At 50.4% G+C, this 23,132-nt stretch overlaps 1 protein-coding gene across 2 annotated transcripts; it reads left to right on the top strand.

Annotated features, from left to right (window-relative positions):
• Positions 1-4,178: 4,178 nt before the first annotated feature.
• On the top strand, positions 4,179-21,296 carry TMEM229B (transmembrane protein 229B; the record flags this gene model as incomplete). 2 transcript variants are annotated; one of them, XM_080707830.1, is made up of 2 exons in its annotated part: positions 4,179-4,235; positions 20,775-21,296. In XM_080707830.1, 2 exons carry the CDS (start codon positions 4,179-4,181, stop codon positions 21,294-21,296), a joined length of 579 nt encoding a protein of 192 aa, XP_080563956.1. The 2 variants fall into 2 exon arrangements, with proteins under 2 accessions (XP_080563956.1, XP_080563957.1); XM_080707831.1 differs by lacking the exon at positions 4,179-4,235 and adding an exon at positions 9,836-9,926.
• Between the last annotated feature and the right edge of the window lie 1,836 nt (positions 21,297-23,132).

The raw sequence follows: 23,132 nt of genomic DNA, 5'->3' as shown, positions 1-23,132 counted from the left end.
GATGTCAGCAGGCAGGGAAAGCCAGAGACCAAGCCCAGAGAGAGGGGCCAAGTAGAAGGACAGGGCGGAGTGCAGCGGGCCAGCCGGCTGCCATTGCAGTTCCCCCCGGGGAGCTGCCCAGACAACTGACCGACCGTTCTCCCGCGGGGAGGGGAGCATTGATTGCATTTGTAGCTGAGCGTGGTCGCTCCTTGGTTTGGGGATCTGCCAGGTCCTCCAGCTCCGGCCTGGCCTTGCTACAGGATAAGTGAAAGCTGTTGTCCTGGGTCATGGGGAAGAGCTGGGGGCTTTGTGTAACCCCAAGGCTCCCTAGCGGGTCTTGGGGGCTCTTCTCTTTACTCTGTGGGCACCTGCATAGGAGGATGTATATAATAAGGAATATATTTGTTCTTTGTCTGGTCCCTGTCACAGAACTCTAAATCCTGTGGAGTTTCCTGAGTGACAGAAGTGTCACTTTTTTGTTATTTATAATGAGCCACATTGACCACATCAGAGTTTCTGCCAATGAAGTACTTGGAATTTGGCTGGACATCCCCCTGGGGATGGGATTCCACTAAAGACTAACGGACCAGAAGATTAGAGAGTTGGAACTTTTCGACCATCCACCTCCTCCAGGAAAAGTGGGGCGGGGAGGGCTGGAGAGCAAGCTCTATAAAAACTCAAGGATAACAAGGCATGATGAGCTCCCCGGCCGCTGGACATGGGGAGGTACAAGAGGGTGGCAGTCCAAACCCTTGCCTCCCTGGACCTTGCCTCTTGACCTGGCTGTCCTGGAATCAAGGTATGTGTTTCTGTGAGTTCTGTGAGCCATCCAGGCGAGTTACTGGGACCCAAGAAGGGGTCATGGGAACCCTGGTTTGTAGCCAGTTGATCTCAAGTATAGATGCAACCTACAGCTTGTAATGGGCGTGTGACGTGGGGGCGGTTGTGTGCGACTGAGCTTTCCAAACTCGGGGTCTGGCATTCGCTCAGGGTAGATAGTGTCTTGAATTAAAATGAATTGTATTCAATGTTGGCTGGAGAACTACTTGGTGTTGGGGGAACCCTACACATCTGGTGTGTGTGACAGAAGAATCCTGTGTTGCACGTGAGGATATTTTATTTTTCCCTTTCCTGGGAAATTTGGGGAGGGTTAAGAGGGAGGAGAGTGGGAAAGAAAGGGGATGGTATTTGCCTGCACACTTCTAGCTCCAGTCTTAGGTTCCAGGCTATAGAGGTGGCAGTGGGTAGGAGGATTTGGGTTCCGGTCAGAGAAGCAGAGGCTCAATTCTGCAAGCCCAGCTTACCCTAAATAGTTAGAGAGGAGAGAAAATGATGCAGAGGGAATTTCCTGCCAGCAGCTGCTGGTTAAACCTCTTTGGGAAATGAATCCTCATGGGGGAGCTGGCTCTGCCTTTTGGGAGTGCCAGTGCACTGTAGAAATAACAGGGCAGGCATTGTTATTCTCTGACCTGACCCAGCCTGGCCCCTGCCCATCCAGGAGCCTGCACTGTCTCCCCAGATGCCTGGGACGCTCTGTCCCTGCCCCAGCCCCTCCTTGTGTGATATCAGACAGGTCTTCTGTACTGTCCAGACCCAAGCCACCCACAGCTCTCAGGCCTTGCGATGGCACTGGAGAAGGGAGAAAGAATGAGCGAGCTTGTCAGTTCTCTGTGGAGACAGCCTCGGCCTGTGTAGACTCAAGCTTATGGTGCTTAGTGGGAGAGCCCTCCCAGGATGGTGTCCTAGGAATGGGAGACAAACACCAGACTACTAGGCTTGGCTAACACGCTGGATGATTCTGTCACCCAAGAATTTAGCTGAATCATCTCCACCTTGCTTATCCATCCATCCAACAGAAAGTCTGTGCTCTCCTGGAGGTCGTCTTGTGGTGAGGGAGACAAACGCAGATGAAAGAATTCGCAGATGGGACAAGGTGTGTGGAAGGAAGTACGGGCAGAGTCCCCTGGGAGCGTCCGTGACGGGTGACCAGAGGCTATGGGATGACCTCACCAGGGAGTGAGGGGGGAGCAGGGTCTGCAGGGAGTGGGAGCGAGTGGGCTGCGGAAGAGGGACAAGGAGGTGACGGGGCTGGACACCACACGTGGTCCCTGCTCCTTCAGGCTCCCAGGAGCACCCTGGGCATACTGATGGAGAGGCTGGAGGAGAAACACAGCTGCATGTTGGCAAAATAAGAGGCTCACAGGATGGACTGAGTAATCACACCGAATGGCAGGCCTGTGCAGACGTGTGCTTTAAAGGATGAGGCTTAGGGGAGAAGTAGTTTGAAGGGATGCTGTATGGAGAAAGGGGTGACTGAAGCCCAAGGATTGGGGTTTGCGTCAGATGTGTGTACTGAGAGGTCTCTTAGGGTCCTGAGCCGCAGTGTTTTTGTCCTTAGAAGGGAGGTGCTCACATCTGCCCTCCCTGCTCCACGGGGCGACGTGCAGGGGATGCACTTGGAAGAGCACAGGCTCCGCCCTCCCGGAGTTGCTTGGAGGCTCTTCACACACTCATGAGCCTCGAGGCCGCTGTCCCCTGGGGTCTGCTCTGGAGGGCCAGAGAGTGTCAGCGGGAGCTGAGGGCAGCTTGTACACTTGCAGGACGAGGTGGAACCCCCATTGCACCAGCACCTTGTCCACCCCCACCAGCTCCTTCCTTCAGACCAGGAAGCCGGAGGTGTCTAGCCAGAGGCCAGCTCCGGTGGGACCTGCTCCCACCATGGTGCTCCATCAGCCAGGGTAGCACCTGAGCCGGCCCCGGGCTGCCAGGGCTGACAGCAGCACCGCCAGGCTCTGCTGCCAGGATGTGGTCTTAGGTTTCTGTTTCTGTTTTGACTTGTGCTAACACTGTGGCCTGCTTAGGACCCAGGGAAAGGGAAGTTCCAATAGGTGGGATTGAACGCCCCAGCCCTGGGACAGGGTGGGGCTGGCAGGAGGGACACCAGATGGGCCCCATTAAGGCCCTTTCCTCGAGGTGATTGGTACGTGCTGGGGTGACCCCTGCCTACCTTCGGGCAGGCTGGGAGGGGGAGGGCTGGAGGTTCCTGCTTGTGGAGGGGCTGGGGAAGGTCGGGCAAGGGCGTGCATGGCACGTCACATCTTCGGCCTTCACCTTTCTCTGTTGAGAGGCCCCGGACCCAAGGACCCCCCACAGTCACACTTACACAGGGTGCATTTTAGGCCTTTACCAGGCCCTTTCACTTCTCAAGTCCTCTGCTGTGTCACATGTTGCCAGCTCAGGGAACAAGAAGGGAGGACTTGCTTCTGCTTAGATCCCCGGGGGTGGGGCAGAGCCCGGGCATCCGAGAGCTGGCCCCTCTGTAGTCTGCCCTGCTTGGGGGGCCCAGGCACGGTGGACGGTGCCACCTCCCACACCCAGCCACATGCTGTGCTCTGCGCAGCCAGGTGCTGGCCCAGGCCCCGTCCTTGGACCTGAGCAGACGGTGCTGCGTCAAGTGGGTTTCCAAGGAAGTGTCAGCACTTTCATGTTGGGGCTGGGTACAGTGGAGCACCCCTGTAATCTCAGTACTTGGGAGGCTGAGACAGGAGCATTGTAGGCCCGAGGGCAGTCTCAGCAAGTAGTGAGACTCTTGCTAATCATATTAGCTAGTAGCCAATTGTCCGTATTAATAGGAAGGGCCTCTACAGTAATAGCTGTGAATAATAAAGTGAGATAAATATTAGGGTGGTGGGTGAGTGCACATTTTCTTTGTCTGCTTTTCTGTGTGTGGTTGTACTGGACTACCCAAATGCTGAAACAAACGCCCTACATTGTCTGCCTTCTGTGAGGTTCTCGGCTGTCCTTGGTAACAGATGTCCCCACTGCAGGGTGAAGGTGACAGTGTAATTTGAAACTGAGCATAGAGCAAGACTCTAAAATCAAATCCCATCTCAGATTTGCAAGAGTGCACGCATTCCTTCACTCACGGCTCCAGAAGCCCTGAGTCCTACCCCCATGGTCCCAGGCTCTCATGGCTGGATTAGCCAGACCAGAGAAGATGGAGCAGAGAGAAGAGGTGTCGAGTTCCCAGAGAGCATCCCTGGAGGCCTGGTGCGGGGCCCTGAGTCTTGGATTTGCCTCTCTGGCCAGCCTGGTGGTTCAGGGCAGATAAGCTAATGGAGGCCTTCTCTTTTATTCCCAGGAACACATGGAAGCTGCCCTCCCACCAGCCGAAGATCAGCTGAGCCCTGGGGCTGATGCCTGCCCGTGCTGCTGAGAACGGCACCAAGGCCCTGCCTGGTACCCTAACAAAGGTTAAGCTGGGACATTCCTGCACAGCCCCCTGATGTCTGTTCTGAGCCGTGTGCTGAAGGGTGTGAGAAGTAAGTATGTTTTAGGCACCCAGGGGATCCCCAGCTTGGGGTGGGCCTGCCCACCCAGCACCTCATCGGCCTGGGCCCAGGCCTAGGAGCTAGTTCTGAGCCTGCGTCCATCTCAGGGGCTGTCACAGGGCCGCAGATCTAGGATGTGAGGGGAGTACTGATCCGTTTCAGGCCGCGCCGTGGTCGGAGCCATCTTAGAGCCCCCGCTGACATCAGACTGGCTGCATGAGTGCGGCGCCCCTGGAGGGGGGAGGCTCCCATCCTCCTCCTTAGCAGGAGGCACCAGGCTTTACGTCCTGCGGTGGGAGCTGTGCCTCACCTGTAAACTGGCTCCTGCCCACATGCCAGGAGCACGCCGCATGGTGCTGGGCCAGCCACCAGCACCCTGGGAGGTGGGGATTCCTGGAGCTGGAGCTGCCCTGACAGTGACCCCCAGTGGGCCAGGCTGGGCAAGCCCTCTTGCCGTAGCATCGCCGCCTCCTGACAGCCCTGCACAGCTTCCTGCCCCCTCTCCTCACCTGGCCTTCATTCCAGTCCCTGCTTCATGCTTTTCCTTGATGATGCTTTTAAAAATGACAACTGGCTGCCTTCCAGAGGCCTGTCTGGCCTGAAGGATGTTATGTCTGCACAGCACAGATGATCTGGTGGGATGGGCACCGGCAGGCGGCAGGAAGGGTGCCCCCCCCCCCGCAAGGAGCTGGCGCTTTGAGGCCCAGAGCCTCAGCTCCATGTAGGAGTAAGCAGAGTGGGAAGAGCGTGGCAAAGGATTTGTTAGCAGTAGGCAAGCCAGGCATGGTGGCACACACACTTGTAACCCTCCCAATACTTGGGAGGCTGAGACAGGAAGATTGCAGGTTCAGAGCCAGCCTCAGCTACTTAGTGAGACCCTTCATAGTTTAGTGAGACACTCTTTCAAAAGAAAAAAGCCAGGTGTTGTGGCACACACTTGTAATCCCAGCATTTGGGAGGCTGAGACAGGAGAATCACAGGTTTGAGGACAGCCTCAGCTACTTAGTGAGGCCTTCTGCAACTTAGTGAGACCCTGTTTCAAAATAAATAATAAAAAATAGGGCTGGGGGTACAGCTCAGAAGTAGAATGCTCCCGGTTCCTTACACAGTACCACAAAAAATTAAAAAAAAATAAAATTTTGAAAAATAGGGCTGGGAATATAGCTCAGAGATAGAATGCCCTGGGTTCAATCCCTGAATCCTAACTCACCTAGTTGATAGGTTACTGCCTGGGACCATACCTGTTTGCCATTCAGTGTGGGATTGCAAAATCGGGTTGTGACTAACACACTTTTCATGAAGATGTTCTTGAGTTCATTTGTAGCCAGGGTGGTGTGAGTGAGCTGGGCCGTGGAGGGCGGGTGTTGGGAGCGGGGAGGTGGCCAAGGAGGGCACTCTGGGAACGTAGTGACCCGGATGCGAGGCCTGGGCCCCACATCAGGTGGTTCCCCTGAGCAGTGCACACCGTGAGCCTTGTCAAGACTGTCCTGCCCTTTGGTCTGGTGATTCTGCTTCTGGAACTCATTACGAAATTCATTAAGACATCTTTTATTTGATACCGGGCGTGGTGGTGCACACTTGTAATCCCAGTACTTGGGAGGCTGAGATGGGAGAGTCATGGGTTCAAGGACAGCCTCAGCTACTTAGTGAGACCCTGTTTCAAAACAGAGCTGGAGGTGGAGCTCGGAGGCAAAATGCCCCTGGGTTCAATCCCCAGTAACTAACACACACACACACACACACACACACACACACACACACACACACACACGAAATCTTTCATTTGGAAATAGTCTTTCAAAATAAAGAATAAAATAGGGCTGGGGGTGGAGCTTGGAGGTAGAATGCCCCTGGGTTCAATCCCCAGTAAAACACACACACACACACACACACACACACACACACACACACACAGTTTGGAAATAGTCTCAAGGAAGAAAATGGCTAAATTCTTTTGTTATAGGTATAAAAAGTATTTCTGTGGTATCATCTGTAATAGTGGAAACAGGACATATTGTTCCCTTTGTTGGACATCTTGGTTAAGTAAATTACAGTTTCCCATTGGTGGAATATTACACAGCCATTATAATAATGAGCACATAGGGTATATAACAACTTGTAAAAACACTTATATAATAAGTGAAAATGGCAGGTTATAGAATAAGTACATTATGGTAACTTGTAAAATACACATGGGGACGGTTGCAAAGGGGAAACGATAATGGGTGTATGAATGCTTTTTTTTTCTATGATGCATGGATTAGATTCTTTAAGACAATTTAATCTAGATGATTACAGAGCATACCATTAATGGTGACTTTTTCCAAAATGTGGGATAAGGGGAGGTTTTTGCTTACTAAGTCATTTCTTTCTATAATGTTTAAATTTATGGCTGGCTAATAAGAATTTTTTCCCTGGTACTGGGGATTGATCTGATGGGTGCTCTACCACTGAGCTGCACTCCAGCCATTTTTATTTTTTATTTTGAGGCAGGTTCTTACTAAGTTGCCCAGGCTGACCTCAAACCTGTGCTCCTCCTGCATTAGCATTCCAAGTCATTATAGGAATATGCCACTGTGCCCAGCCTAAGAAGGTGTGGAAGGTGTGTGTGTGTGTGTGTGTGTGTGTGTGTGTGTGGTATTGGGGCTGGAGCCCAGGGGCATTCTACCCCTGAGCTACATCCCCAGCCTGCTTTTTATTTATTATTATCATTATTATTCTTCTTCTTCTTCTTATTATTATTATTATTATTATTTTTGGTGTGACTGAGGGTGGAACTCAGGGGCTTTTCTACCTCTGGGCTATACTATCAGACCTATTTTATACTTTATTTGGAAACAGGGTCTCACTAAGTTGCCGAGAGTCTCACTAAGTAGTTGAAGCTGTCTTTGAACCTGTGTGATTCTCCTGCCTCAGACTCCCAAGCATGGGGATTACAAGCATGTGCCACCACGCCCTGCTCTAATAAGATTTTTAAATGCTAGAATTAAAATTTTCTAAAGGCCATATTACCCAAGAAGGAGAAAGCTGGCCATTTATAACTGCTCTCATCAGTGTTTAAGGACCTAGGCCTCTTTGAACCCATCCATCCTTCATCCATCCATCCATCCATCATCCATCCATCCATCCATCCATCCATCATCCATCCATCCATCTATCCATCCATCCTTCATCCATCCATCCATCCATCCATATATTCATCCATCATCCATCCATCCTTCATCCATCCATCTGTCCATCCATCCATCCATCCATCTATCCATCCATCCATCTATTCATCCATCCTTTATCCATTCATCTTTTACCCACCCATCCACCTATCCTTTATCCATCCATCCATCCATCCATCCATCCATCCTTCATCTATCCATCATCCATCCATCCATCATCATCCATCCATCCATCCATCCATCTATCCACCTATCCTTCATCCTTCATCCATCCATCCATCCATCCATTGCATAGGCATCATTGCAGGGCATCATTCCAGACTCTGGTTACCCAGCAGTGAAGAAAACAAAGTCCAGGCCCTCATGAAACCTTTGTTCTAATTGGGAAGAGAAAAACCATAAACAGATAGCAAAGTATTCAAAGACGAAACTTCTGTGAAGAAAATAAACTGGGATGATGTGAGTGACAGGGAAGCCTCCTGGACTGAGGGACCTGAGAAGGTCTCAGGGTGGCTGCTGGAGACCCAGATGCTACGGGAGAGGCAGCCACCTGGAGGTATGAGAAGCTCGTCCCAGGGAAGGTGCCAGCGCTGCTGTGGGCCCCACCTGCAGGGTGTCCTTTGCTTCCCAAGCCCTGTCGACCTCCGTGCCGGGACTGACTCCCATCCCTAAGCCCACTTGCCCCCTGTGCCTCCCAGCTGGGATTTGCTGAGTATCTGAGCTCCTCTAAAATCCTTTGCATGGAATGGTTCTGGCTGCTGCTGCTCTGGGCAGATGGCTCCGCTGGGCACCCTGCACACCGGCCACTGCTCTTGGCTGGCATTTCCATAGCAGGGCCGGGCTGTCTCAGATGCCATTAGCAGCAGGGTGGGCTGGCAGCAAGGAAGGCCTGGGTTATGTGTGCTTGGTGAGGGGGGTCTTTGAATGTCTTGTGACTTGAGGTCCAGATGGGCAGCTGCTGCCAGGGTCTCGTGAGCATCGCTTTGACCTTGAGACACCTATGTGTGGGTCCTGCTAGAACTTGGCCTGAGGAATAGACTGGGGGCCTCTGGTAGCTCTGACTTCCAGCTCTCAGCCGTGGTGATAACCCACCTAGAAGTGTTTTTCCCATTGGTCCTCTAGATGCCAACCCAGCCTTCCAGAAGCAGAGACTTGGGACACAGTAGTGCCCCAGAGGAGCTGTGGTCAGCCTCTGGGGGCAGCACCGAGTGCTGATTAGCGGTGAAGACTCCAAGGCCCGACTTGCAGCCCAGCGTTGCCTTTTGGAGCTGTAAGAAACTGGCCAGTCATTTAGCTTCTCGTTGCCTCCCTTGCCCCATCTGCGAAATGGGCTTGAGGGCTGCCTGAGTTAACCGAGGAAAGCGCTTGGTTATTATTGTGACCTGGGGAGGGGGCAGCATCACTGATCCTAGGGGGCCATCCTGGGGGTGCCTGCAGCAAGAAAGGTGGAACTCAGAGCAGCTGAGCCCCTGGGGCCAAGAGTGCCTCCCTCCACCTGCTTCCGCTCTGCCCAGAGGCAAGGCTGTGTCTCCTCCCCTAGCTTGATGGCCACAGGGGGCAGCTCAGGCCGCTCTCAGGCCTTGGAACTAGCAACTGGCCCTCCTCGCTGACTCCACTGACCCCCAGCACAGAGCCTGCCTGGGAGCTGGACCCAGGGTCTCCAAATCCTTGCCCCCTACCCACGGGGTCTTACACAGAGGGCCGAGTGTCTCCCTGGAGCGTGGAACTGTACTGGTTTAGGTGTCTCGGGATGGGGAGTGAAACTTGGCAAATGAATGGGATGAAATGAGGCCTGTCCAGCCTGTGTGCATGGGAGGGGAGTCTTCATTTTCTAGCAAGATGCTTCTCTGGACGAAAACACCCAGAATCATTCTGCTGTGGCATCGCGGCCTAAAGAAACAGGGAGAGTTTTTGGCAAAGCCGAGGGCAGGCGCTCCATCTGGCTTTGCCTCCAGCCTGTCCTAGACTCTGTGGTGGACCCTTCACCCCTCTCAGCTGCCCCTCTGTCCTCAGCCGCCCCGTGGAAGACCCAGCAGGCTCTGAGAGCAGCCTCTGAGCTCCTCCGAGGGAGCTGGACACCCCAAGCCAGCTCGCCAGGCCGGCCCTGTGCCCTCGGGGGTCACTTGAGTTCTGGCCCTTCCGGGGACATGGTGCTTCTAGGCCCTTTATCGGCACCTGTGAGGGTGCTTGGAATTTAGTGTTTTTCCCACAACCTTGCTTGTGAAACCACAGGGTCCTCACTCAGTACTGTTCTCAGGCTTCTGGCCCCACCCACACTTTCCTCTACCCGCCCTGAATTTCTTCACTGGATTATCCTGCCTCCAAGTCCTGGACCTCAGGGTGATTGTGTTTGTCACCAGGAGAAAGAGGCCGAAGTCCACGGGGCTGCTGGTTCCTGCTGCTGCAGGCTTTCCCAGGCTCTGACTCCGGGGCGGAGTAGGAGGTATGGGAAGGGGCCAGGGGCTAAGGGGACGGAGTAGGAGGTATGGGAAGGGGCCAGGGGCTAAGGGGACGGAGTAGGAGGTATGGGAAGGGGCCAGGGGCTAAGGGGACCATTGGGCGGGGTGAGACCAAGACAAGGAGTAGGGGCCTGTTGGGCCCAGCCGAGGGTGAATGAGTCAATTCAAAGGCTGGGCACGGCTTCTGTGATCATTAGAAATGGGGCTGGGGAACGGGGCTTTGACCATGCACCCGACCATATTCTGCCTCCGATCTTAGCATCTCCCACCACGCTGCGTCCCAGCCAGTGTCAGCATCGCACACTGCTTTGTCTTCTCTCCATCTTCCGTCCTCAGCCCGTCTTTTGGTTGCCCCCATTTGCTGGTGTGAAGCAGTTGTGTTCTGGCCAATCCCTTGCCTGGGTGTACTTCCCTCTTCTATCCAAGGACTTCCTGCTGCCCAGCAACAGAAGCCAGACCTGGCCCACCCCCGCCCTCCCCTTCAGCCTCCTCCGCTCAGAGCTGGCCCGTGTCACCCCAGGTACCTCTCGCCCTTGAACAGCTACTCTTTGTCTAATTTCTGCTGATAGGATTTTAGGGTGCAGCTCCTCCAGATCACCTGGGAAACACTGGAGAGGTGTTTACCTGCTAGGAAAGCATCCTTGGCCATCCCAGTTCAGAAGCAAGGCCAAGGAGGGGCTGGCCAGAGTGATGAGGTCACCCAGCCTGTCGGGCTGCTGAGGAAGGACACTTCCAAAGGGGCCCTGTCCCCACCCAGGATCCCAGGGAGCCCCTTCCTCCTGTCTCGGGGTAGCCAAGCATTTGTGTGCAGTCAGGTGGACAGCCTAAATTCAGAGGGACCTGAGCAGGGGAGTAGGCCTGTGTTCTCTGGATCACTGTGCCTGGGCCACCTGCCTCAGGGCTGTCTGTCCCTCCCACCTTGTGTTCCCCTGGGGCGTGAGTCTGTTCCCTCCTCACCCAGGAAAGGGGGTTCTGGATGAAATGAGGGGTTGAGAGGCTGTTCTGGGAATGCTTACCCTTTTTCAAGCCTGACCCTCAGAGCGCTGGTTCTGCTCCCCTGCATTGGCCCTCGGCAACCCAGGACACTGGATGCTCACCTTTGCTCCCCTAGGTTGTATGTGGGATTATCATCTTTCTTGGCTCACTGGCTTGCTGCTGAGGGTGAGGGAAGACTTAACCTGCTTGGCAGGGAAGCCTCCCCGGAGGCTGGAGGAGACAGACCCAGTGACTATGCCTCAGGTCGGAGATGGCACTTGAAGCAGGAAGGGGCTGTCCAAAAGCCTGGCTCTGTGCCAGAAAGAACAGATGCTCTTTCTGGAGCATTGATTGTATTCAAGTAGAATTTTTTTTCCCCTGCAGTCCTGAGGATTGAGCCCAGAGGCCCTCTGCCACAGAGCTACATCCTAGACCTTTATATTTTGAGACAGGACTCAAACTTGCCATCTGCCTGCCTTAGCCTCCCATTCAGCAAGCATTTTTTTTTTTTTTTTTTTTTTTTTTTTTTGTGCTGAGGATTGAACCCAGGGGCATTCTACCTCTGAGCTATACCCCCAGCCTGTTTTTTTTATTCTTTATTTTGAAACAGGATCTCACAAGTTGTGGAGGGCCTCACTAAGTAGCTCAAGCTGCTGTGAACCTGGATTCTTCTGTCTCAGTCTTCCAAATACTGGGATTACAAGTGTGTGCCACCATTACAGACTTCAGCAAGCATTTTTAAGATAAAAATTTTACTTTCAAAAACGTTATATTTAGCCGGGCGTGGTGGTGCACACTTGTAATCCCAGCGTTCAGGAGGCTGAGACCTGAGGATCATGGTTCGCGGACAGCCTCAGCTACTTAGTGAGGCCATCTGCAACTCAGTGAGACCTGGTTTCAAAATAAAGAATAAAAAATAGGGCAGGGGGTGTAGCTCAGAGGTCAAATGCCCCTGGGTCCATCTCCAGACCCTCACACACAAAAAAAGAACTTTACAAAATAAAACAACAACAACAAAAAAACACCCAAAAACGTTATACTTGATTGTTGGGAAAATTTTTAGTCTACAAAAAAATATAAAGAAGAATCACAAATACCACCCAGAGATGGTTGATTGTTGTTCTCTGTTTTGCATGTTTTTATGAATATGTGTCTTTGAAAAATCATTATCATGTTAAATGGTCAGGTTTTTTTTTTTTTTTTTTTTTTGTGGTACTGGGGTTCCTGGAAGCCCTTCTACCTCCGGGCTACACTCCCAGACCTATTTTTACATTTTTTTTTAATTTTATTTTATTGGTGCACTGTATTCATACATCATAGTGGGATACAAACTTTTGTGGACATACATGCACACATCGCCCAGTCAGCCCCCACCCGATCCCCACCCCATTCCCTCCCCATCCCTCCTTCCCATGCTTGGCTTAGTGGTTGACATCTAGTATTATAGCAATTTAGCCAAAATTAAAAATGTTAATCTCACATAACAGTTTCATTTGTCTGATACCAAGCTTTTGATAACTTAAAGATAACATTTCAATATTTCTTTTTGCTTTATTTCTTACCAGAGCATATTTTTTTCTGTTTTTTTAGGTGAAACTATCATATATTCATATATTTATTTTTCAGAAAAAAATCTATCCTAATATGGAATATGAATTCTAGATACCCAAAACGATCTTGAAAAAGAACAAAGCTAGCAGATATATATTTTCTGATTTCAAACCATATAAAGCTACAATAATTGAAACAGTGTAATACTGTTCTAAAGGCAGATATATAAACCACTGTAGTTAAATAAAAGCCTAGAGATAAATTCTTCCCTATATTGTCAAGTTATTTTTGACAAGGTTTCCACGAACATTTGGTGGTAGAAATAATAATCTTTTAACTAAATATTGTTGAAAAATAATAATTACATGGAAAAGAATAAAATTGGACCCTTACCTAATCCCACATACAAGTATTAACTCAAAATAGATAAAAGACCTAAATATAAATCTTAAGACTATAAACTTTTAGAAGAAAATCTGGGTCATAAAACCTCACAACATTGAAATTGGCAGTGATTTCTTGGTTATGATTTCAATGGCACAGGCAACAGAAGAATATACAAACTCCCTAGAAAATAAAAAAAAATATTGTATATCCAAAGACAATGTAAACAGAGTTAAAAGTGACTAATAGAATTGGATAAAATATTTCCAAATGCTATATCTGAAGGTATATTAATATTCCAACTAGAAATCCTAAAAATTAACAACAATAAAGGCAAACAATACAATTTAGAGATAGGTAAAGACTAACAAAAATAATGAATCTCCACAGATAACCAATCTTAGTTGTCTGTTGGATGAAAAATCTTGTTTCTCTAGTTCTGGTGAGTGTTACCTATTTCTTCTTTGTAGTTAATCTCTTTGAGTATTTTCTCGAGTGCTGGTTTTGAAGACATAAATTCCTTCAGTTTCTGTTTGTCATGGAAGCTTCTTATTTCTCCATCTAATTTGATAGAAAGTTTTGCTGGATAGGAAATTTTTGGCTGGAAGTTGTTTTCTTTCAGAGTTTGGAATATGTTACTCCAAGCCCTTCTGGCTCTCATGACTTGGTTTGGGAAGTCTGGAGTGATTCTAATTGGTTTGCCTCTGAATGTCACTTGGCCCTTTGTTTTTGTTGCCTTTAAGATTCTCTGCTTGGCTTCCACATTGGTCATTTTGACAATTATGTGGCGTGGGGATCCTCTTCTCTGATCCTGTCTAAAGGGAGTTCTATAAGTTTCCTGGATCTGTGTGTCAACCTCTTGCTCTATATTTGGAAAATTTTCTGCTATTACTTCCTTGAAGAGATTGTTGATCCCTTTGGTTTCACTTTCTTTTCCCTCCTCTATTCCAATTATTCTAAGGTTAGCTCTCTTAAGATGGGCCCATATTTCTTCCATGTCAGATTCCTGCTGTTGGATATTTTTTTCTAGATTAGAAACTATGCGTTCATTTTTGGATTGCTCATCTTCTAAGAGTGAGATTCTGTTCTCCATGTGTTCTAATCGGTTGTTTGTGCTTTGAATTGAGGCCTTTACTTCATTAATTGCATCCTTTATCTCTTTTTGGCTCTCTCTGAGTTCTTTTCGAAGCACCTCTATTATTTCTACAGTTATTTTCCTGATTTGATCTTCTAGAAATCTCTGATTTTCTGTTTTATCGGGTTCTGATGTTGTGGGGTTGTGCGCATTCATTACTCCAGTGTTATTCCTCTTTCCCATGATTTCGGAGGTTTGTGCCTTCTCTGGGTTCTTCCCTTAGGTCACTATGACTTCACTTAAGGTGCTCTGGATCTCGAGTCTGTATTATCTCAGACCCCACTACTCCTTTACTGGGTTGTATCACAGAGTCTCCGACCCAGGGAGTCGATAGAGGCTGCTTTAAACTAGGGGGGGTGCCAGGTTGCACGTTCTCCTATGGTGTGATATCTCTGCCACCACCACTCCCTCACTGGGTCAAGTCCCAGGAGGTACAGTACTGGGATTTCTCCTCTGTGGCCCGCAATTTGACTCACTGTTCTTGAGTACGCAGATGTAGCTGTACTGGACTCGGTGAATTCACTGCTGCTGCCGCCGCCGGTAGCAATATGGCGCCTCTGCCATGCCCTCGGCCGTGAGGCTGGCGTATTTTTTCTTCTCTGGTTTTGATTTCCACTCTGAATCCCTGCAGCGTGTGCTGAGCTCGGCCACTGGGAGCTTTAGACGCTCTCTGCGCGGAGAAATCCCGCCTGGCTGTTCCGCAGTGGCTCACCTCGGCTTGCTGTAGCTGTCCGTTGAGTTCGCCGCTGCCGCCGGCAGTATGGTGCTGCTGCCGCGTCCTCGGGCGCGTGTGTCTCCTCTGTGGTCCTGAGCTCTGTTCTCAGTCCGCTTTCTCTCTGGAGCCTGGTGTTTTTTTTTTGTTTTTCTGGTGATGGTGTTTTCTGGCTATGAAAGGCGCTGGTTTTGTGGTAATGGAGATTGGTTGTTAGCGGGGCTCTTAAGCCCCGCTTTTCTCGGTCGCCATCTTCCCGGAAGTCCTTATTTTTACATTTTTATTTGGAAACAGGGTCTCCTAAGCCAGCGCACGCGGCTGGCTTCGAACCCATGCGATCCTCCTGTCTCTGCCTCCCAAGCGCGGGGATTACAGGTGTGTGCCACCACGCCCGGCGAAATGGTCAGTTTTGAATCCTGCCCTTTTCTCTTAACATCATACGAAATGTTTCTCATGTGGCTACTGGTGCTGGCTTTCAGATGAATCATGGCAAAGCCAGGCACTGTCGCCACAGGCAGGTGAGCTGTGCAGAGGCAGCAGGTGGGGCAGCAGACGGCTCTGGAGTCTCGGGAAGAGGGATATAAATTCAGGGGCCATGGAGTGCGGAGGAGTCACAGTGGCAGGTGGGAACGGCAGGCCAGGGAGCAAAAGCTGGTCAAGACCCAGAGGACAGGCTCCAAGGCACAGCTGGGTGGCGAAGGGCTTTGCCAGCCTTCCCTAGGGGTATAGATGTTGAAGATTCCTTATTGGACATTACGTGGGGAGAAACATCAGGTCAGCATTTTGGAAAGGTTGTGCTTTCTGGACACTCTTTGTCCTGTGATTTCGAATAGAAGTTGATGGATTCTCTACATCACTTGGCTTGGCCAATGAGATATTAGTGGGCATGCCTTAACCAGAGTTTTTTTTTTTTTAATCAGATTTTTTAATTATTGTGGAATTTTTAAAAGAATTTAATATTAAACATTTTTTAATTTAATTTTAATTTTTTGTACTAGGAATTGAACACAGTGGCATTCTACCTATAGCTACATCCACAGCCCTTTTATTTTTTATTTTGAAACAGGGTCTAGGTTGCTAAGGATGGCCTTGAACCTGTGATCCTCTTGTCTCAGCCTCCCAAGTACTGGGATTACAGGCATGCACTAATATCTGACTAAAAAAAATGAATTGGCACATTCTAATTGTACAGTGTGACATTCCAATACATGTGTACAACACGTAATAATCAGATCAGAGTAACTGGTATATCATCACCGTGAACATTTATCATTTTTTAAACATTCAAAATCCTTTCTACAAGCTATTTTGAATTGGACAATTACTTGTGGCCAACCATCGTCACCCTACAGTGCTAGAGGACATATAAGTTATTCCTCCTACGCAGCTGTGCCCCTGTACCCATTAATCATCTCCTCTCCCTCCGTTCCTTGGCACTCTTTGACCAGATTTCATAAAGCGCATGTGCAGTTGGACTTACTTGCTCTTGTACTGCTGTCTGTATAGTTAGAAAGGTATGTCGAGGCTCCTGTGCTAGGCCTGGGAGGAGGATAAGAGAGAGATAAGATAAGAACCACCCCAGCTAAACTTCCCCATCCAAGCTGAGAGCAGAGCCCCAAATGACTCACAGCCCCACGGTCAAAGCCAGCCAAGATCGGCCAATACTCAGACAGGTGAGCTGTACTAGTAAATGAGAGGCGACTTAGGCCACTGAGTTTGGGGATGATTTGTTAGGTCGTATTTGCTAACGATTTGAGAACTATTCTCATTCCTGAATGTTTGTGCTGAGTGTTTAACGGTGTGCTGGGCTATGCTGGGCACTGGGGATATGGAGATGGTGCTCAGACAGATGGGTCCTGACTGGCAGGAACTCTAGTTAAGGGGGGATGTGACAGGAAGCTAGAGTCATTAGGGGCCTCTGGCTTCTAACTGGGTGCATGGTGGGCCATTAAGCAGGATGAGGTCAGAGGAGAGAAACAAGTTTAGGGGGAAGAGAATGAGTTTGATTTAGGAAAGGAGTCTGAGGTAGCTCTGAGACATTTAGGTAGAGGTCTCTAGGAAGTACAGAACATAGGAAAGAGGTCTCTGGCTCAGGACTGAGGGCTCTTAATGTAATATAACAAAATAATCTGTACCAAACAGGGACAGGGGAAGTGCTGTGGAAATTCAGAGGAGAAAGAGAGGATTTTTGACGGGGGTGAAGAAAGATTTTGTTCTTAAAGATCATCTGCACGCTGGCTTTGTACTTGAGGAGGTGAGAAGTACAGGAATAGGCTTTGCAAAGGCAGGGAGGTGAGACAGGGAGGGTTGGGTGGTGGGAATATGGCTGAGAAAGTGGACTAGGGCAAGGTCATGAAGAGTCTTGAATACAGGGGGACAAGGAGCCACAGAATGTCTCTGGGCAGGGGAGTGATATTGGGCCCACATAGAATGCAATAGGATGTTCAGAAGTAGAAATGAAGAGCTCTCAGCTGTAGTCTTAGCCCTTCCATTCACTGGCCTTGGGATACGGGCAGATGATATTTCTTTTCTGAGCCTCAACTGTCTCATCTGTTAAATGGGACTAAAACTACCTGTCCTTCATATGACTCTTAATTAAGAACCAGTGGGAAAATGTGGCTAACGTGCTGGGAAGTCCATAAAGCAATGCTCCAGGGTAGGTTGGTACTGCGGCATACCTATGTCAGCTGAAAGTTGAGAGGGAGGTCTCATACAGGTGGACAAACTGCCGATATAATCCCATCAACTTATCTGTCCCCTGTGCCACCTTGGGAAAAAGATTGACACATGGCAAGTCAGGTGCCTACTGACAGCTGACAGAGTTTCCTATATTTTTCTTTACTTTTTTTTTCAATACTAGGGATTGAACCCCAGAGTCTCGCACATGCCTGGCAAATGCTCTACCACTGAGATACACCCCAGCCCTATTATTTTATTCGGAGACAGGATCTTACTAAGTTTCATGCTGTCCTTGAACCGGCAATCCACTGTGCCCGGCCAGAGCTTCCCATTCTCGATTCAACCCTGAACTCTCCCCTGCCACCCTCTGCAGAAATATAATGCTTCATTTAGAGAGCCCTGCTTAGGAGAGGACTGTGTCAATAGCTGCAAAACAGGGCTATAAAACAGCCATTGCCCCCAAGGAGTTCACAGGCTGCTTAGGTCATGACCTTGTGGTCATGCACATCAAAAAGTCAGTAAGTGGCATCTTATAATTGTCCCAATGAGTGGTCCAGATCCCCTCTGGCAGAGGGAGAGGAGGAAGCTGAGCAGCTGTGTGTGTGGGCAGGCAGGCTTCAGGGAGGCCGGACAGGATGGGAGCTGGGCCTTGAACATTGGTGGAGCCTGAAAGAGGAGCAGAATGGAGGAGGGGGAGCAGCGGCAGATCACTGGTTTTCTCAACACTGGACCCAGACACCAAGACCCTGTTTAACGGCCCCGGTGAAGACAAATGTGACCGTATGAGATGCTACTTTAGGTGTCTCATTAGGATGGCCATGACTGAGAAAACAAGAAACAAATTGGCTAGGATGTGGAGAAACTGGAACCCTTGTGCATTGCTCCTGGGAATGTAAAAATACGCAGAACAGCATGGCAGTTTTTTAAAAGTCAACCATAGTATTACCATATAATCTAGTGTTTCTACTTCTGGGTATAGACCCCTAAAGAATTGGAAGTAGGGTTTCCAAGAGATGTTGGCACACCCATGTTCATAGCAACATTATTCACAGTAGCCAGGTGTCTATGAACATAGGAGCGGATAAACAAAATGTGCTCCATAAATTCAGTGACATTTATTCAGCCTTAAAAAGGAAGAAAATTCAGCTGGGCATTGTGGCATACACCTGTAATCTCAGTACTTAGGAGTTTGAGACAGAACAATCGCAGGTTCAAGGACAGCCTCAGCAACTTAGTGAGACCCTCAACAACTTAGTGAGACCCTGTTTCAAAACAAAAAAAAAAAAATTTTATTTTGGTGGTACTGGGGTTCCTGGAAGCCCTTCTACCTCCGGGCTACACTCCCAGACCTATTTTATATTTTTGAAACAGGGTCTCTTACGCCAGCGCGGCTGGCTTCGAACCTGCGCGATCCTCCTGTCTCCGCCTCCCAAGCGCGGGGATTACAAGCGTGCGCCACCATGCCCAGCGTGAGTTTAGAGTTTCTGATGGGGGTGATGAAAATGTTCTAGCTTATTTTTTTAAGGTTTTTTTTTTTTTTTTTTTTTTGTCTTTTTGGAACTGGGGATCGAACCCAGAGTGCCATACCTGCAAAGCAGGTGCTTTTGCCACCGAGCTACATCCTGGCCCCGAAAAGGTTCTAAAGATGGTGCTAGTGGTAGTACAACCTTGTGAATGTTCTTTTTTTTTTTTTTTCCCCCCGGCACTGGGGATTGAATTCAGGGGCATTCTACCTCCGGGTTACACCCGCAGTCCTATTTTGAAACAGGTGTCATTGAGTTGCAAAAGGGCCTCACTAAGTAGCTGAGGCTGTCCACAAACTGCGATCCTCCTGGCTCAGCCTCCCAAATGCTGGGATTACAAATGTGTGCCACCATGTCCAGCTTGTGAATGTTCTTAATGCCACTAAATTGTACATTTAAAAATGGTTAAAATGAGCCCAGAACAGTGGTGCACACCAGTACTTGGGAGGCTGAGACAGTAAGATTATAGATTTAGAAACAGCCTCAGCATCTTTGTAAGACTCAGCAACTTAGTGAGATCCTGTTTCAAAAAAAGGAGGGGGGGGGATCCAGAATGTGTTATCACCCACATAGAACAATGATAGGTTGCTTAGATCTCAGAAATAGGAGTGATATGGAACTGTTTGAGAAGGAGTTGTAGGCTGGGTGTGGTGCACATGTCTATAATCCCAGTGCTTGTGAGGCTGAGACAGGAGGAATGCAAGTTCAAGGCCAGCCTCAGCACCTTAGAGACCCTGTTTTAAAATAAAATGGCTGAGAAGCCGGGTGTGGTGGCACACGCTTGTAATCCCAGCATTCGGGAGGCTGAGACCGGAGGATTGTGGTTCGCAGACAGCCTCAGCTACCTAGTGAGGCCCTCTGCAACTCAGTGAGACCCGGTTTCAAAATAAAGAATAAAAAACAGGACAGGGATGTAGCTCGGAGGTCGAATGCCACTGGGTTCCACCCCCAGACCCGCAAAAATAAAATTAAAATAATAAAATGGCTGAGGGTGTAGCTCAGAAATAAAATGGCCCTGGGTCAATCCCCAGTACAAAAAAAAAAAAAAAAAAAGAGGAGGAGAGCGAGACGAGATTTCCCAGTGGATGGGCCTGGTGAGAGATCAGCTAGTAGCTTAGAAATAGGAGTGACAAGCCAAAAGAGCCAACGTGTGTGTGTGTGTTGTGTGTGTTTTGCTAGGGGCTGAGTCCAGAGGAATCTTACCTCTAAGCTGCACTCCCAGTCCTATTTTATTTATTTGTTTTCTGTTTTGAAACAGGGTCTCCCTAAGTTGCTGACAGCCTCTCTAAATTAACGAGCTGGCTTCAAACCTGTGATCCTCCTGTCTCAGCCTCCCAAGTACTAGGACTGCAGGCAGGCTTCACCATGTCTGCCCAACTCTTCAACTAATATAAAAAAGGGATAGAAGCCAGTCGTGGTGGCGCACACTTGTAATCCCAGCATTCGGGAGGCTGAGACAGGAGGATCACGGTTTGCAGACAGCCTCAGCTACTTAGGCCCTTTGCAACTCAGTGAGACCCTGTTTCATTATAAAGAATAAAAAAATAGGGCTGGGGGTGTAGCTCAGAGACAGAATGCCCGTGGGTTCCATCCCCAGAACTGCGGAAAAATAAAAAGGGATAGAGTGTAGTAGACACCTCCCAGTTATGTGAGTAGAATTAACAGAGCAATCAGTGGGCTGGGTTTTCTTATACATGTTTCTCATGACGTAAGAAAGAGTAAGAAATGCAGGCTTGACTGTGGAGGGAGGCCAAGAATGATAACCAAGGAGGAAGGAGAAAGAGGCAGGACTGAAAACCCCTCCAGCCTGGCAACCGCAGACAGACTCACAGCAAGGCTCCCTCCCTCACCTGTCTCCTGTGTGTCCCCTCAGCAGGGCCCTGTCCGCGCCATGGCTTCTGCGGAGCCCCTGACGGCGCTGTCCCGCTGGTACCTGTACGCCATCCACGGCTACTTCTGCGAGGTGATGTTCACAGCCGCCTGGGAGTTCGTGGTGAACTTTAACTGGAAGTTCCCGGGCGTCACGAGCGTGTGGGCCCTCTTCATCTACGGCACGTCCATCCTGATCGTGGAGCGCATGTACCTGCGCCTCCGGGGCCGCTGCCCGCTGCTGGTGCGCTGCCTCATCTACACGCTCTGGACCTACGTGTGGGAGTTCACCACCGGCTTCATCCTGCGCCAGTTCAACGCCTGCCCCTGGGACTACTCCCAGTTCGACTTTGACTTCATGGGCCTCATCACCCTGGAGTATGCCGTGCCCTGGTTCTGCGGGGCCCTCATCATGGAGCAGTTCATCATCCGGAACACCCTCCGCCTCCGCTTTGACAAGGACGCTGAGCCCGGGGAGCCCGGAGGCCCCTCGGCCTTGGCCAATGGCCACGTTAAGACTGACTGAGCCGGCGACTGAGGGCGAGGGCTGTGGGGGGGAGTCTCTCATCGGACCCATGGACAAAGAGGTGGCTGTTCAGCACAAGCCCTGCCCCCAGCGGCCTTAGCCCAGTAGTGCACACAGCCCCATCGGCTCAGGGTGGCATGGGGTGGGGGCTGGGTGCAGAGGCAGCAGAAGGACATTGGTGGGTACCTGGATCTCCGCCCAGCCCAGGGACCGGCGGCGGAGAGCTTATGGCTGGGTGACAGGTGGACTACATAGATGACTTTAGAAGGGATGGGACCTGTCCTGGCCAAGGGATGTTGAGGATGGGGCTGCAGGTGTGAGGCGAGCCTGAGGAGGCTTTGGGCTGCTGCCGGCCACCTCCTTCCCTCTCACCTGGATCTAGCTGGGCTCTGGCTCGTTACATTAGGCAATATTCAGGTGCTTGCTTGCAACCAATACCTCCCCGGGGGCCTGCTCAGCTGCGCCTGAGAGACCGGGCAGCCAGGAGGCTGCTTGGCAGCAGTGCTGGTCTGCAAGGGCTGGGAAACCTGGCCCTGGCTCCTCTTCCCTCCCCCAGGGCCCCACGCTGCTCCCTTGGCCTTCTGGGGGCCCCTGTGGTGCTGGATTCCCACCAACCTTGGGCTTTGGGAGGTTTCAGTCCCTGTGTGTTCGGTGGCGTTTCCCCTTTTCTCTTATTTTTAAGGCCTTTACCACTAATAGCTCTTTTACCTGTCAGCCAGCACACCTGTCTTGCCCCAACCCCTAGCCGACACAGCAGCAGCAAGAGGGGGAACCCTGAGGCAGACTCCACTCATCCTTCCCCTCCATGCCTCCCCCTGGCCTGATGCCTGGGGAGGTGCCAAGTTCCACCTCCCAGCCCTGGACTGGGGGCTGTGGCAGTGCCCCCTCCCCTGCAGGGGCCTTACTGAAAACAAATGGTGTGCCCCAGTGCACACTTGGGCCAGGGAGCCCTGTGGATCCACAGTGTTTAGCCAGGGAAAAGGCTGAGCTCTAGGTCCTGTTGGCCCTGTCTGGTTTCTGGTCAGGCCAGTCAGGCAGCCTTGCTTTCCAGATGGAGGAGCAGTTATCCAGTGTTGGAGATCCATGGAGAAGAGGAAGACAAAGAGGACCATGGAAGGCTCCTAGTAGCTTCCTGCATGAGAAGGGATCTGTTCTGCTTCTACCATGGCCCCGGCTCTGTGGCTAAAGCTCAGGGCTGTCCCCCAACCCCTACAGCAAGGCTGACCCTCTGAGTTTGCTTCTCAGACAGTATTAACCTGCCATGCTCATCAGCATCGCCATCTTGGCTGTCTCCCCTCCCCCGTGACAGGTCCATTGCTGGCAGTGGACAGTGGACATCCTCGCTCTAGGGCCCCCGGCTCTGACTTCCCACTCTTTGAGGGGAAGGGGGTCCATTAAAAAGTCAGCCATCCCATCGAACATGGCCTCATCTTGACCGCTGGGACTGAGGTAGAAATAGCATTCCCCTTCTTAGAAATCATTAAAAAGTGACCGTGCTACCTGGAGAGAGGAGCCCCTCTTCTTGGTGGCTATTCCACCTGGACCATGAAGACAGCCCCAGGTTGGGCGGCAGTAGGGGTGTCCTGGGCGGGAGGCAGCCCTGGAGACCAGCCTTCGGCAGCAATTTTTGCAGTTCACCCAGTCCAGGGCAGGATGCAAGGTGTTTCCCAGTCTGTCCCCTGGGCGGGCTCCTCAAATCACAAAGTAGATTCTGGTCCTGCCTTTGATGCTCTTGTGGCCCCGATTCCAGAACTTTAGGGTTACAGGGAGTCAGGCTTGCAGTGGGGTTGGATTGCTTTCCATCTTAGGTGGAGAGGCGAATCCTTACTCTGGTCC

Source organism: Muscardinus avellanarius (assembly GCF_963383645.1).
Source record: "Muscardinus avellanarius genome assembly, chromosome: 12".
Classification (NCBI taxonomy): Eukaryota; Metazoa; Chordata; class Mammalia; order Rodentia; family Gliridae; genus Muscardinus; species Muscardinus avellanarius.
The sequence above is the reverse complement of the archived record's forward strand: the minus strand, read 5'-3'. Positions and strand labels throughout refer to the sequence as shown.